The sequence below is a fragment of the Amphimedon queenslandica genome, unplaced genomic scaffold, assembly GCF_000090795.2.
Source record: "Amphimedon queenslandica unplaced genomic scaffold, v1.1 AMPQUscaffold_13349, whole genome shotgun sequence".
Taxonomy (NCBI): Eukaryota; Metazoa; Porifera; class Demospongiae; order Haplosclerida; family Niphatidae; genus Amphimedon; species Amphimedon queenslandica.
This window is the reverse complement of record NW_003546415.1, coordinates 46,040-60,687: the sequence shown is the minus strand read 5'-3', so window position 1 is coordinate 60,687 and position 14,648 is coordinate 46,040. Positions and strand designations below refer to the sequence as shown.

General features: G+C 36.3%; 4 protein-coding genes across 6 annotated transcripts in view; 2 read left to right on the top strand and 2 right to left on the bottom strand.

Annotated features, from left to right (window-relative positions):
• Nucleotides 1-331: 331 nt before the first annotated feature.
• Nucleotides 332-1,331, bottom strand: LOC109582855 (uncharacterized). Its single transcript, XM_019997871.1, has 2 exons — nt 827-1,331; nt 332-783 (listed from the first exon to the last, which is right to left on the bottom strand). Exons 1-2 carry the CDS (start codon nt 1,119-1,121, stop codon nt 443-445), a joined length of 636 nt encoding a protein of 211 aa, XP_019853430.1. The 5' UTR covers nt 1,122-1,331; the 3' UTR covers nt 332-442.
• Nucleotides 1,332-1,732: 401 nt separating this feature from the next.
• On the top strand, nt 1,733-3,661 carry LOC100635568 (calcium-binding protein NCS-1-like). The gene is made up of 6 exons (XM_003387364.3): nt 1,733-1,849; nt 1,910-1,983; nt 2,043-2,211; nt 2,630-2,718; nt 3,037-3,114; nt 3,332-3,661. Exons 1-6 carry the CDS (start codon nt 1,786-1,788, stop codon nt 3,428-3,430), a joined length of 573 nt encoding a protein of 190 aa, XP_003387412.1. The 5' UTR covers nt 1,733-1,785; the 3' UTR covers nt 3,431-3,661.
• Nucleotides 3,662-3,779: 118 nt separating this feature from the next.
• On the bottom strand, nt 3,780-6,423 carry LOC105313140 (meiosis-specific protein MEI4-like). 2 transcript variants are annotated; one of them, XM_019997869.1, is made up of 11 exons: nt 6,365-6,423; nt 6,213-6,320; nt 6,061-6,154; nt 5,911-6,012; nt 5,760-5,852; nt 5,629-5,715; nt 5,462-5,571; nt 5,289-5,418; nt 5,136-5,234; nt 4,349-5,086; nt 3,780-4,299 (listed from the first exon to the last, which is right to left on the bottom strand). In XM_019997869.1, exons 1-10 carry the CDS (start codon nt 6,410-6,412, stop codon nt 4,980-4,982), a joined length of 978 nt encoding a protein of 325 aa, XP_019853428.1. In that variant the 5' UTR covers nt 6,413-6,423; the 3' UTR covers nt 3,780-4,299; nt 4,349-4,979. The 2 variants fall into 2 exon arrangements, with proteins under 2 accessions (XP_019853428.1, XP_019853429.1); XM_019997870.1 differs by having other exon boundaries at nt 5,136-5,198.
• A 71-nt stretch (nt 6,424-6,494) lies between these two features.
• The window catches only part of LOC100636077 (uncharacterized), a 9,751-nt gene continuing 1,597 nt past the window's right edge, over nt 6,495-14,648 (top strand). Inside the window, exons 1-21 of one of the 2 annotated variants that reach the window (XM_019997868.1) lie at nt 6,495-6,657; nt 7,848-8,012; nt 8,179-8,337; nt 8,522-8,642; nt 8,770-8,840; nt 8,892-8,944; nt 8,997-9,145; nt 9,461-9,612; nt 10,000-10,193; nt 10,270-10,344; nt 11,344-11,389; nt 11,455-11,558; nt 11,650-11,697; nt 11,750-11,842; nt 12,298-12,475; nt 12,528-12,612; nt 12,803-12,897; nt 13,125-13,609; nt 14,054-14,134; nt 14,243-14,310; nt 14,474-14,643. In XM_019997868.1, coding sequence (XP_019853427.1) covers nt 7,887-8,012; nt 8,179-8,337; nt 8,522-8,642; nt 8,770-8,840; nt 8,892-8,944; nt 8,997-9,145; nt 9,461-9,612; nt 10,000-10,193; nt 10,270-10,344; nt 11,344-11,389; nt 11,455-11,558; nt 11,650-11,697; nt 11,750-11,842; nt 12,298-12,475; nt 12,528-12,612; nt 12,803-12,897; nt 13,125-13,609; nt 14,054-14,134; nt 14,243-14,310; nt 14,474-14,643 — 2,553 coding nt within the window. In that variant the 5' untranslated portion in view covers nt 6,495-6,657; nt 7,848-7,886. Of the gene's footprint in view, nt 6,658-7,810; nt 8,013-8,178; nt 8,338-8,521; nt 8,643-8,769; nt 8,841-8,891; nt 8,945-8,996; nt 9,146-9,460; nt 9,613-9,999; nt 10,194-10,269; nt 10,345-11,343; nt 11,390-11,454; nt 11,559-11,649; nt 11,698-11,749; nt 11,843-12,297; nt 12,476-12,527; nt 12,613-12,802; nt 12,898-13,124; nt 13,610-14,053; nt 14,135-14,242; nt 14,311-14,473; nt 14,644-14,648 lie in introns of both variants that reach the window. The other variant, XM_019997867.1, reaches the window with a different exon arrangement.

The window sequence follows — 14,648 nt, the reverse complement described above, 5'->3', positions numbered from 1 at the left end:
CTGCTACACAATTTAAGGGCATGCATATGTACCAGAATAAAATGCAAAGTTTTCTCTTTCATGCTTGCATCCTCATGGACAAACTTTTTGTTTAGTTCACAACCTCTATACACAATCATATCAGCCCCACCCAGCTTAGCTATTCTCCACAACCGCATCTTAAAGAACAGAAATGCAAACAATCAGTAATTAACTCACTCTCCAACAGACAACACAGGTATGTGTATGTGTAAGTATTTGTCCACACACATACACACTGACATGACAATTGCAGTACCCTTCCCTATACCATAGTCCTTGCCCATGCTAATCACTGGTGAGGCCAATGACATTACGACTTCATCTAAACTAATAATTCTGAAAAACTAATAACTACAACAGCTATAAAATCAATTGCAAAGCATTATATCATTATATACATAACAAGTCCAAAATTGTTTGTTTAGCTCATGGCCTCTCCCAAAAACACGTACTCCATACCTCCTGGGAGCTGCTTGAGTGTAACCTTTAAACCATTAGGATAGTTAGTCAGATTAAACTCAGTCAAGGAGCTGGTGATCTCCAAAGAAGTGAAGACATCACCCTGAACCATGTTACGGACCACTCCAAAGTACAGCTTAGGCTTGAGCATGAAGTCAACTTGATTGCCAACATGGACATCCTTCTGAACGACTAGAAGACTGCCATACTTGTAGACACCAATGTCAAACATGTTTCCACTCCATGTAGCTGGTGGAATGTTCTTGATGACAATGGACCCATTTGGATTAGTGGGAGCCGTCACTATATTAGATATAAAAATGAATAAATCATTTGTATGTATTACCTTCTTTGAGGGTTGCTGGGGAAGAGATGCTGTCTTGAGTAATCTCCCAAGTTGATCCTAGTTTTGAAGGGAATGGTCCAGCCGAAATGAATTGTCCAGAGCTAGTGTAAGTAGCACCAACATCCATGGAGACAGGATAGACAAATTCGACTTGGGTCTGTCCCCTCAGGACCTGCCAGGCAACATAGTACGCCTCTGGACTGTTGATATTGAAGTTCTTTGTGAACACAACAACTTCAAAATCAGTGTTTTGAGTTTCGTTGAGGTAAGAAATCCTTATATCATGGAAAGTCATGACTGTTGAGCTGTTGCAGACAAATTTAGGAAGAAGTCCCTTTTTGTTAGTACCAATTTAGTCTTAGTTGGACATTGATTGGACAAAAAACTTGGACATTGATTACTATAGCTAGGAAATTAATGTTTTCGTCATCAACCGTCACGTGTAGCCCCACCCAAATATGGCAGCCTGCAGCTAGTGCACAATCTCGACTATTGTACCTCTAACCTCTACCTCTAACCTCTACTGTGGTTGCTGCCACCTCCATCTGTCTTTTCTCTGGTTTTGGTGACTGTTTCTAGCTGGTATAGAGCCCAACTGTGAAGAAGAGAGTTATATATCTATAATTATAAATAAAGACACAAAACCTATTTCTTTACATTCATTTAGATTTTCTTTGCTGTGAGATTTGATTGAATTATAGCAGACTACAGAGTGATCAAAATTAAAAGCCTTCCCCTAGTGCCTTAGGAATGTCCCATTCACTTCTTTCCCGCCAAATGGTAGTTGATAGTTCTGCGCATGTGCAGGAATAGACTTATCAACGAATTATTAATAAACTGAGCCACGCCTTACCACCAGCCCCACCCAGCTCTACTCTGCAACCTCGCCCATTCCAACCGCATCTTAAAAGAACAGAAATGCAAACAATCAGTAATTAACTCAGTCTCCAACAGAAACCATGGGCAAGAAACAATCCAAGATATCCAGTGAAGATGTAGAGGACTTGTTGCAGACCACTCACTGTATGTAGATCATTTAATAAATCATTGAAAATGTTTGACTGTTTAATATGTTTTCTGTAGTTACTGCCAAGGAATTACAAAAGTGGTACCAAGGCTTCCTTAAAGACTGTCCCAAGGGTGTACTAGAGAAGCAAGTAATTCCTCACATTATACTGTTAATGCAATGATTTTAATGTATAATCTCTGTCTGTAGGAGTTTTGTCGTATTTATCAACAGTTCTTTCCATTTGGCGATCCCTCCACTTTCGCTGGCTATGTGTTCAACTCTTTTGACACAGACAGAGATGGGGTTGTTGCCTTTAAGGAATTCATGTATGCACTCTCAGTAACGTCAAGAGGCACTCCAGAAGAAAAATTAAACTGTAAATACATTATGGATGCACTTGCATTGGATATGTTGCCACTATTGTGACAACTCACAGCATGCAGGATCTATGCAAAATGCAAATAAAGGAGCATGCACTGTGTATAATATATAAGGAAACTGAGCCATTGTGTAAATGTATGAAGGTTGAATCATCTCCTATACATAGAATGTGTTAAACAATTTAGACATTTCCTTTTAGCTTGTAAACAGGATTGTATACGATATGCATGAGTTAATAACCAATAGCAACAGTAATTAAGGTACATGCACTACATCTGACAACCAAATGCTGTGGCTATGAATGTTATGCTTTGTGTATGAGCAAGATGCAGCAATATCTTTGTAATTTAACAAGTATAATTGCACTTTTATCATGTTACAATGTTGTTTAACAACCACCTTTGATCTTGTAGGGAGTTTTAAACTGTACGATATTAATTGCGATGGATTCATTTCAAAAGATGAAATGTCAGCTATTGTAGACTCGCTCTATAGAATGGTGGTAAGCTACAGTGTTATTGCAAATATAAATTATTATTGTAAAGACAGTGTATTTTTATGTTTTTCTAACCTAAAAGTATACGTTTTATACAGTTTAATATTACTGGCATTTTGTGTATAGAACAATAGGTCAAACTGTACTTCCTGAGTTAAAGAGACAATATGAAGTGTTAGATACACGATAGTCTGCATGCATGCTTACATGCATCAATGTCTTTCAAAACACCATCAACATTGCAATTATATGCATAGCTGCATACCATTTTGTGTGGTGCTCAATTGATCTACTTAAAAGTGAAATTGTTTGCATACCTTATAGGGAAGGATGATTATTTTTGACAACAAGGAAGACACTCCACAAAAGAGAGTAAAGGCAATCTTCGAATCTATGGACCTGGTGAGAGAATATAATCATTTCTAAAGTCAATTTTTGAGTGTACTAGGGCCACACTTTAAAAGTTTAACTGAAATAATCACATTCACTACACTACCTTATTGCTTTGTAAAAAAGCATCTATTTCTTAGTCACTGTATACTACATAGCTGTGGCTAAATGAATGTGAATTTGTATATACATGATAGTGAGAAATAATAAACATGTGCCTTATTTATAGGATGGAGATGGGAGAATTAGTCAGGAGGATTTCTTAACAGGTGCACAACAGGATCCAATCATAATGCGCTCTCTTAACTTATTTGAAGGGATCGTATAGCTTCACTGCTTCAGCCGTGTGGTGTCAATAACACTCACTATAAAAAACACTTTGAAAATCACCACTTCCCCATCCTCACTTTTTAACAAACTGATTCATGTATTTGTTTACAAGTTATAGAAACTGTTTGTTGTTTATTATTGTGCATTATATAGGGCATGTTTGCTTTGTAAATATACTAATTTTACCGTGCAATTTGCACTTTTCAAATAATGCAAGTGTTAAAATTTATTGATGGGATGGCTATTTTGCACATAGACACAAACAAGGACATTCATGCATAATTTTCATTACAATTGAGTAGTTACTCTAAATGCATGAGTAGACTGGCTATTATCATACTAATTTGTTTTCGGATCCTGTTATTTTAATCAGAATGGATAACATTTGATGCGAACTATGAAGGCATTTATACGAAATGACAATACAACTTCATCTAAACTATAATAATGTTGAAAAAAACTAATAACTACAATAGCTACAAAACGATTGCAAAGCACTATATATAATAAGTTTAAAGCTTTTTATTTAGCTCATGGCCTCTCCAGAGAACTCGTATTGGCCACCTCCTGGGAGCTGCTTGAGTGTAACCCTGATGCCATTAGGATAGTCACTCAAATCAAACTCGGTCAAGGAGCTGGTGATCTCCAAAGAAGTGAAGACGTCACCCTCAACCATGTTACGGACCACTCCAAAGTACAGCTTAGGCTTGAGCATGAAGTCAACTTGATCGCCAACATGGACATCCTTCTGAACGACTAGGAGACTGCCATTCTTGTAGACACCAATGTCAAACATGCGTCCGCTCCATGTAGCTGGTGGAATGTTCTTGATAACAATGGATCCATTTGGATTGGTGGGAGCCTTCACTATTAGAGAAATGAATTAAACAATGAGAAAAAATCATTTGTATATTACCTTCTTTGAGGGTTGCTGTGGAAGAGATGCTGTCTTGAGTAATCTCCCAAGTTGATCCTAGTTTTGAAGGGAATGGTCCAGCCTTCATGATTTTTCCAGAGCTAGTGTAAGTAGCACCAACATCCATGGAGACAGGATAGACAAAGTCGACTTCGCTCTGTCCCCTCAGGACCTGCCAGGCAACATAGTAGACCTTTGGAGTGTTGATATTGAAGTTCTTTGTGAACACAACGACTTCAAAATCGGTGTTAGCAGTTCTATTGAGGTAGGCAACTTTTATATTGGAAGTCATGATTGCTTGAGCTCAGTGTTGAAAAGGATAAACTTAGGAGAAGACTTTTCTGTTAGTATCAAGTTCCTTGTACCTCTAGCAAGAAGAGTTGCTCTCTTTATATAGAGACTAAGCTAATTACTAGTAGACAGTTGGATTATTAGTGTCATACACTGAGCTACACTACCACTCTGCTACAGAAACTGCTTAATCACTGTAGGCAAGTTTATGACAACTGTAGAGCAGCAAATTAAAATGATTATAAGCCAGTATATGTGCATTATATTTTACATGAAAGAGTAGCTAAATTTTAATGCTAATAGTTAACATGTACATATGCTCTTGCCTCTTAGTTTGTCTCTAATTTCTTTCCATTATTAATTGGTGCAGTCTCCATATTGTTATACTAACAAGTGGCAGCTTTGATGTTATTGTCATCTTTACACATTTTTCAAAGGACTCCATTACTATATACACAATATTGAGAGCGTAAAATAAAATCAATAATAATTTTACCTTGGGGAGGTACTGGGTGATCATATTTACTTAAAATCGTCTCCAAAACCTTCAAAACGTGTCCTAGAGTATTTATTTGATAAGCAGCTGTAAAATGATCTAAAATTACATTACATTTAATGATCATGCATTTCTTTCAGTCTTTAAGCCTACTTTGCTTAAGGTTGGCTAAATCCTTGGTTGACTCTTCAATAAAAGATGTTAGTGATTGAATTACTTGTGTATGAATGAAACCAACTGATGACAGCTGGTACAATAAAGATTGTATAAACGAAATTTTATCCTACCAAAATACAATAGAGTACATACTTATCCACTTGACTGACTGTATCGTTTGATGGATGACATAATCTTTCTGTGAGCATTTTCACAAATTTGCCAGCTGCTTCCATTATTTCATGTCTAAACGGCATCAATGGCTCGTAATTCATGAAAGCTACATGTACAAGTAGCGTAATGGTGTTAATAATCATGACAATTAATATTTGATTACCAGCTATAAACTGAACTAGCTTGGCTGACACTTCTTCAGTAAGTGGCGATTGGTGCAATGGCTGAGTTTTAGGATACTCAACAAGTACTAAAATAGCAATTATACAATCATAAAAATGCTATAATCTTTACTATCAATAGCTTTTACAATCGATTCTTTTAAAGTTGCAGCTGCTTCAAGACTGTACCCAGAAAGTGATGTATTCGCCTTCAATAAACTTGAAGCTATGTGCACAAAAATAGATCACGTGATTGACATGTGACATATTTAATGTCCATGTACCAGTTTGAAGGAAAGCTATGTGAGACTGAAGCTCTACTGATGGTGATTCGAGCTCAATGTTACTAAATATAGAACTAGAATCCTCAATTGAAAACTGCATATCTAAAGTATACATGTATACATGCATATGCAGGTCTGATTTCTCAATACCTTCTGGTTGAGTGATTTCTACTGGCGATTGAGATTGGTTTAATAAAGATAATTTTTGCTTAACTCTTAATAATTCTTGACTCAATTTCTCAGCCTGCAAAAGTCAATATTTATATGAATATTATTATTTCTTTTATTATTTTAAAACTTGCATGTTCCCTCCAGTTGATTTGCTCCTGTACAAACTTTCTCTGGAGATTTTTAGCATATTCACGTGAGCTGGGAACATTTGCAGGTTTCTGTCTAATAATAGCAACTGCCTAATAATAAAAATACATTAAAACACATTATGCACCACATGCACCAAAGCAATCTTCATGAAATGAATTTCATGCTCTGTAAAAGTCTCCATTTTATTAAACCGCGCCCACACCTCATGAATAATTAATGAGCCATGCCTACCTAATGAGCTGTAATGACCACACCCTAAATATTTGATCAGCCACGCCTTCTTGCTGCAAAAGCCAAAAGGAGAAAGAGGCAAAGAATAAAGACGCTATTAAAAGAGGAGAGGGCTCTATAGGGAAAGGATTGGACCGTCCCCGCCTGTAGGATCATACCTCCACTGCTGTAGACTGTAGCGGTTGAGGCGGGAAGGTGAGATGAATCTCTAGTATAGGCATCCCTAGCATTATGTATACATAATTATGCTATTTTAATAACATTATTGCAATGTTTTCTTTATAGCAATTCAAACTACACGTAATACTACACGTGGTTACATACATGTACATGTACTTTGCTTTTCTCCGGCAGATTCTGTTTTATGCTGGCTTGCTGACACCTCGTAATAGCCACACCCCTCATTAATTAATACATGTACTATTACATGTACATGTAGAGGTGTTAGATCCTTTGAATGTCACAGACTTTTGTTGCATGTACATGTACAGTGTAGAGCACCTGTTTTGTTAGCATAAATAATGAGTTTGCTTTATAACATTTTATTTGAATAGCTTCTCTCTTACCCTCTCTCTCTTTCTCTCTCTCTCTTTTCTTCTATATATTATTATTGTAAAATTTATGTATTTTTCTAATTAAATAATCACTCCTCCTTATTGCATTGTTAATTCCCAGTGTTAGCCAATCCTGTACTTTAGTGTGTTCTGTTTAAATGAAACATCAGACAACATTAATTTTGAGATATGCATGTACAGTATACGATTGTGAAATAATTCCAGAGAATTTCATAAAGACATGTGTACATATGCATGTATGAAATTCACTGTACATGTACACTGACCATTTATTAATGTTTTTATCATTGCTGTTGCTAGTATAAATTTTGTTGTTGTTTTTGAATTTGTCATGGGGAAATACTGAAAGTGTCTTTGTTGATCTGGTGTGGTTTTTCTTATCTCTCTCCCTCCCTCCCCCCCTCTCTCTCTTTCTCTAACCCCTCTCTCTCTCCCTCCCTCCCCCTCTCTCTCTTTCTCTCCCCTCTCTCTCTCTCTCTTTCTCTCTCCCTCTCCCTCTCCCTCTCCCTCTCTCTCTCTTCCTCTTATTCTCATGTCCTGTGTTCATAAGTGCCTCTTTGATGTGTCTTTGTCATTGTATGGTTTTACTTATCAAGAGAGAAAATAACAAAACACATATGTACATGTACACTGGTCTGAGATCATAATACTAAGTGTTAATAATAATAATATCTATATCCAGCATTAGCACTAATAAACAGAAAGTGTTTATCTTTAACCCACTCTCACTTTTCTCTCCTCTCTCTCCCTCTCCCTCTCTTTTTTTCTTTTAGGTGGATAGATATTAATTTCTTTCTCTTTATTTTAAAGTTTATTAAGCAACAGCTCCTTCATTCATTACTATTATTAATGGCTAATTCTAAGGAGGAGATTTTTGAAAGTTCCGTCAATAGCTCTGGAGACCCAGTCAAATGGGCGGAGTCTCTTTTCGAACAGATGCAGAGTACCATGCAGTTCTTACTACAGAAATATCAAGTATAAATAATAATAATAATAATAATAATAATAATAATAATAATAATAATAATAATAAGATGCATCTACTTTATATTGACCATAAGTACTCTAATGTATAAATAAATATAAATAATAGCAAATATTATTTATTAATAATGATTATTATTAATAATGTTATTAATAGATACAGGAGATTGATCTGAGGAGTATGCTGAATGTGATTGGTCAGTTATGGGAACTGGTGGAGGAGACTCAGACCTCGTCCGAGAATACAAGGGACCAACTGAGGGAGCTTGAGGAGAAATGGAAAGAGGAAAAAGGAATAAGGAGACTAGTGGAAAAGGTAAGGGAGAGGGAGAGAGAGAGGGGTTGGAGGGAGAGAGAGAGGGGGGAGGGAGAGAGAGAGATACATGCATACGTGTACATTGTTCTATGTACATTGTAGCAGGAAAAATATTAGTGTTTTTTGCTATTGGAAATTTTATGCACTGTGTAATTATAATTTAATATTTGTTTGTTGTTTTTAGAGGAAGTCAGAGCTTGAGAGTCGGTTTGACGAGGAGAGGTATCAGTGGCAGGGGGAGAAGCAGGAGCTACAGAAAGAGAAGGTTTTATTGGAAACCAAGAACAAGCACCTCATGGAAAGAAGTATGGAGATACACACATATGTACATGTACATGTACATACATGTACACAATTTGCATGTATCTTTTTGTGTTTTTCTCTCCTTCATCTGCTGCTTTTTTTTTTCATTAATATTTTCCATTTCTTTAGATGAGGATTTGCTTGAGGACATTAAAAAGCAAAGAGATCAGTTTGACGATAACCAAAGAATGAGAGACGAAGTAATTAATTAACTTATTATTATTATTATTAATTTATTTATTTATTAATAGTTAATGGATCAGTATAAGAAGCAGTACGAAATAGCCAGGACGTCATCACTAAGGTTTTAAGTTGCAAATATCATTATTTATTTTATTATTATTTTAATTTTTTAGACGGACTAAAAAATCTAAAAATCCCAGGTCCCTACCCGGTGTCCCAGGGGGTCCAGCTGAATACAGCAACCCATCAAGACGGCAAATGCCAGTGCCAGTCCACGCCCACTCTAATCAAAGCCACGCCCCCAATTACTATCAGTCTACCAGTAAGTAAATTAATGCGTAATTCTTTTCTCTCTTAAGAATCATTTCTAGTCGAATTTTGAATTATTTAGAACTCTGATTGTTCATGTACTACATGTACATGTACTTATACATGCATAAATACATACATGTACATACATGTATGTACATGTACATGTACATGTACATGTACATGTATGTACAGTATGTATGTATGCATGCACCTATTTTTTAGTGATTGTATCTCTTACATTTACATGGACTTGTTGCACTGTAAATTTTTAAGTATAAAAACACTCTCTCTTTCTCTCTCTCTCTCTCTCTTTCTCTTCCTGTAGTTCCTGAAGGGGTACAAGGTCACGGTATGTCTAGTTTGAGTCCCAAACGTACTAAAGATCCAAAGAACCTTGTCTCACTAAGAGGTGAGATGGAGTATCAATCAATGGAGGATGAAACTGAATCCAATAATGAACCACCAGCTACAGAAGATGTGAGTTTGTTTTGATAATAATATTTGTATGTTATTTATAAGCTTCTTATTTATTTACTTTTTCCATATCTTTTTAAAACTCTCATATCTTCGGAGTTTCCTACAAAGCATGCTAAGTATGGTGTCAGCCATTTATTCTTAATTAATACATGTACATGTACTTGTACAGACTTTCTGATAATTATTGTCTTTCTTAATGGTACTGTACCCCTCTCTCTCTCTCTCCCCCCATCTCTGCTCTCTCTGCGTCCGTCTCTCTCGCCCGCCCTCTCTCTCTCCCTCTCTCTCTCTCCCTCCCTCTCTCCCTCTCTCTCTCCCTCCCTCCCTCCCTCTCTCTCTCTCTCTCCCCTCCCTCCCTCCCTCTCTCTCTCCCTCTCTTTCTCCTAGTATGAGTCAATGCTTCCTCCTGGCTATCATGTCACACTCCAGCAAGAGCTTCTCAATGTCAGTCCTGATATTTTGGCTCCGGCAGCTGCTGAACTTGAGGTCTTGAGGAAAGAGCTTGAAGAGACTAAGAAATCAAACGATCACTTGAAATCGCGTTTGGAATCAGTGAGATTAGAGAAAGAGGATATTGAAGGGTAAGGCTTGTGATTAACTCATTTTATTTAATTTTAATTTTTGATTAATTTTTGTTTATTTTTGTGGCTACTACAGTGACTGTGCTCAAGTTGCTTTGGAGGTTGGGTATTACAAAAAAGAAATGCAAGAACTGCAGGAGCAACTAGCACTGTAAGTGTATTAATGACTAATAGTTTTATAGCATTTTTAAAAAGGAGCAAATTTTTGAAAAAATCCCTGTACTATAGCCCATGGTTTTTTTCCGAAAAATGGCTCCGAAATCATCCCCAATTTATATTACATTTTCTGATACATATTGATGTACTTATGCTGTGTAGAAAGTTTGAGCTGATTCCGACTTCAATTTTTCAAGTTATGGCCATTTTAAAAAATGAGCCAAAATCCGAAAAATACCCAAGGCTATAGCCCATGGTTTTTTCCAAAAAATGGCTCCAAAATCACCCTCAATTTTTATTACATTTTCTGATACATATTGATGTACCTATGCTATGTAGAAAGTTTGAGCTGATTCTGACTTCAATTTTTCAAGTTACGGCCATTTTTAAAAATGAGCCTAAATCTGAAAAGTACCCAAGGCTATAGCCCATGGTTTTTTCCAAAAAATGGCTCCGAAATCACCCCCAATTTTTATTACATTTTCTGATGTACTTATGCTATGTAGAAAGTTTGAGCTGATTCCGACTTTAATTTTTTAAGTTACGGCCATTTTAAAAAATGAGCCAAAATTCGAAAAATACCCAAGGCTATAGCCCATGGTTTTTTCCAAAAAATGGCTCCGAAATCACCCCCAATTTTTATTACATTTTCTGATACATATTGATGTACTTATGCTGTGTAGAAAGTTTGAGCTGATTCCGACTTCAATTTTTTAAGTTACGGCCATTTTAAAAAATGAGCCAAAATCCGAAAAATACCCAAGGCTATAGCCCATGGTTTTTCCCAAAAAATGGTTCCGAAATCACCCCCAATTTTTATTACATTTTCTGATACATAATATTGATGTACTTATGCTATGTAGAAAGTTTGAGCTGATTCCGACTTCAATTTTTCAAGTTATGGCTCCTGGTATGAGCATTTACTTGTACAGTATAAATTTAATTCTTTTGTGCCACGATTTTGAATCATTAATTTTTTGTTAATTATTTTTAGGTTAAGAGCTGAACGTGATGAGATATTAGAGTGTTATCTTGATCAGGTAAATACATGTGCTTGTATATCGACACTATTTCTATCTCTCTCTATCTTCATATGTTTCCATAGCCTTTCGATGTTTATTGTGTAACAAAGAAGGAGCTTCATGAGGTGTTAAAGAAACTCCACGAAACACAATTAGAAGTTCATAGACAAAATGAAGAGAAGCAAACGTAAGAGTACAATACTATAACTATTATTATTATTATTATTACTATAATTAATTTGTCTATATATTTATTTATTTATTATTAAATCCACTAGTCTTAGGATGCAGCTGGAGAAAGGTCGTAAGAAAGGAGGATGGAAGAGGTTAATATTAAAAATATTTATAATCCCCACTTTATAATAATCCTACTTTTAGGTTTGCTGAGAAGTTTAGAAATGTTTTTCATCGTCATGACAATTCAAATAAAGTCGAACCGATAATAAATCACGTAGAAGAAACATACACTAGGTAAGTATGATAGTATCTATTTATAGAATCATATGTTACTATAAATAGAATCAATATGTACAGTTAACTTTAAATGGAAGTAATAATTTGTGAAGCAAAAATTTCATTTTTATTTTTGTGCATGCATGCTACCAAAATGCTAATACTGTATTGTGCTTTATTTTGGTGGTGCTTTATTTTGGCAATTTTGCTGTGAAATTGTATTTGGCGGTTTTTAATTTGGCGATTTTTGTGTACACGTGCATTACTGAGCATGCGCATTAATGATTGGCAGTTTTAATATTGGCAATTCTGTTTGCAAACCGCCAATCGCCAAAATAAAACTCCGCCAAATTAAAGCGTTATACAGTATAACATGTACATGTATGTACATGTTATACTGTATGTACATGTACATGTAACTATAATTACATGTACAATCGTATTTTTCTTCTCTCTCTTTCTCTCTCTCTCAGTCTTTCTGTTCCATCTGAGGCCCCATTCTCCCCTCATGATCCAAGCTATATAAAGTCCCTCCCTGACTTCGAGCTCAGTAAAGGTTGGCTAGTCCCTAAGGATGGCCTCCCTACTTTGGCCTCCCTCCCTTCTCTCTACTGTCAGATTACACTCAAGGAGTATCACGTGACTGAAAAGGTAGGTCACATGACTATTGTGTGACTATGTAGGCTTTGTTCTTGTTTAACAGATAAATTGTATGGCTGTTGGTTGTGTGTCTCATTCTGTGAGTCTCTCTCCTTCAAGAAAGAGGTTAAACTTGTTACCATTAGCAGGTACACCTCCTTCTACACTGTAATAATATAGAGACCTCCAATGCATGTGTTCTTGAGTTGTGTGTTAAATGTGTGTCACAACTTACATGTATTTTTTTCTTCTCTCTCTCTCTGTCCCTCTCTCTCTCCCTCCCTCCCTCTCTCTCTCCCTCCCTCTCTCCATCTCTCTCTTTCTCTCTTTTCTCTCTAGCTCGTACCATGAGGGGTAGATTGTCTGCTCAAGTTTGGGTTGCTTCCTCTGAAGGACCAGCTAGCTTCATAGAAATAATTGATGTATTAGCGAAGGTAAGTCATTAATATTTTTGCCTTTTTACACATGTATCACTTAACATTTATAAGTTACATTATTATTATTATTATTATTATTGTTATTATTCTCTCCAGTTGATTGTGTAGTGTAAACTCTGATTTGTCTATTTTTTTATTATTTATTTATTTATTAATTAATTTATTTATTTATTCATTCATTTATTCATTTATTTATTTATTTATTTATTTATTTATTTATTTAGAGAGTGGTGGATCGGTTCCTAGTCAAGGGTACACAGGTCATTGGTATGGTGGCGGTCCACGGTCGCCTCTCTCCCTCTAGAACCTCCTCCCCTACTCCTCTAACACCCTCCAAAGACTCCGGCGACCTTTTCAAAGACAACTACCATCCTCACTGGTTCTCATCATCACCTAATCCTTCAAACGATACCCCAACCAAGCAAACTCCACCCTTATACGAAGTACCGGCCGATCATCTTCTAAGCTCGGGGTCGTCAAAAGAGGGGGGTGTGGTCGATCAGCCCCATCCATTGGAGAGCAGTGATACTGGAGATGAAGAGCAAGATGGAGGTAGATTAGTAGGTGGGGATATGGTGACTTATAGCACTCCTAAGAGAGATGATGATCACAGTGTTCTCTCCTACGGGTCCAATAACTATACACTTGGGAAGGAGGATATTAGTAAGATTGAGAATACCTTCATGTGGGTCATCTCTGATACTGAAACGTAAGTTTAACTTGTACATGTACATGTACATGTACATGTACATGTAAACTTTATACAATGTATGCAAATTACCTTAAATATTATGTACTCTTGCTGTATGTAATGATGGAGCTTTTTCTCTCCATCTTCATGTACATGTAAATGTACTTATGTTGCATATAAAGTTTGAGTTGATTCTAATCAAAATTGGATTTTTTTTTGCAAATTTTTAAAGTTGCTCAAAAATTGGGCCAAAAATAAAAAGGAGAGAATTTTTTAATTTTTATATTTTTTTACACAATACAAGTGTACATGTACATGTATGTACATGTACTGATGTACATGTACATGTACAATCAAGGCAGCTATAGGGTGTGTTAATTCATTTACTATCTCTCTCTCCCCCCCCTCTCTCTCTCTCCCTCTCTCCCGCCCTCTCTCTCTCTCTCCCTCTTTCCCCCATAGCCTCAATATATACCCAGTACAGGATCAGTGCAGTAAACCAGTGAGGTCTATTACACTCCCTTCAATGCCTTCTTGCATTAAGTGAGTCTGTTTGTATAATGAAATGCATGTTGTTTTTATCAGTATCACTGCTTGTTTGGGTATTGTTGTTGTTATTGTTTTCTTTTATTTTGTTGTTGTTGGTTTTAGGCACTTTGATAACATGGTATGCATTGGACTGACCAATTCAAAACTGTTAGTGTATCATTTTGAAACAAGTGAGGGAGGAAGGGAGGGAGAGGGAGGGAGGGAGAGAGAGAGAGAAAGTCAAAGAAGAATAAAGTATGGAAGAAAGATCATTTTCTTAGTAATTGATAAAAGAGGATATTTTCATGACATATATTTCCAAAAAAGGTTATGTTTAAAATTTAATTCCCACAGTTACTTCTGATGGCAGTTGGGACACTGATAATCACACTGATGTTGAGTTGCCTCTCCTTAATCCGGAAAAGCCTCAACCGGTTTATTCCGTTGAGCTGGTTGGTAATAAGCTATGGGTCACCACAGGCAGTTTTATATCTTTGTTGAATGCAGAGACTCTGGAGAGAGAAGTAGG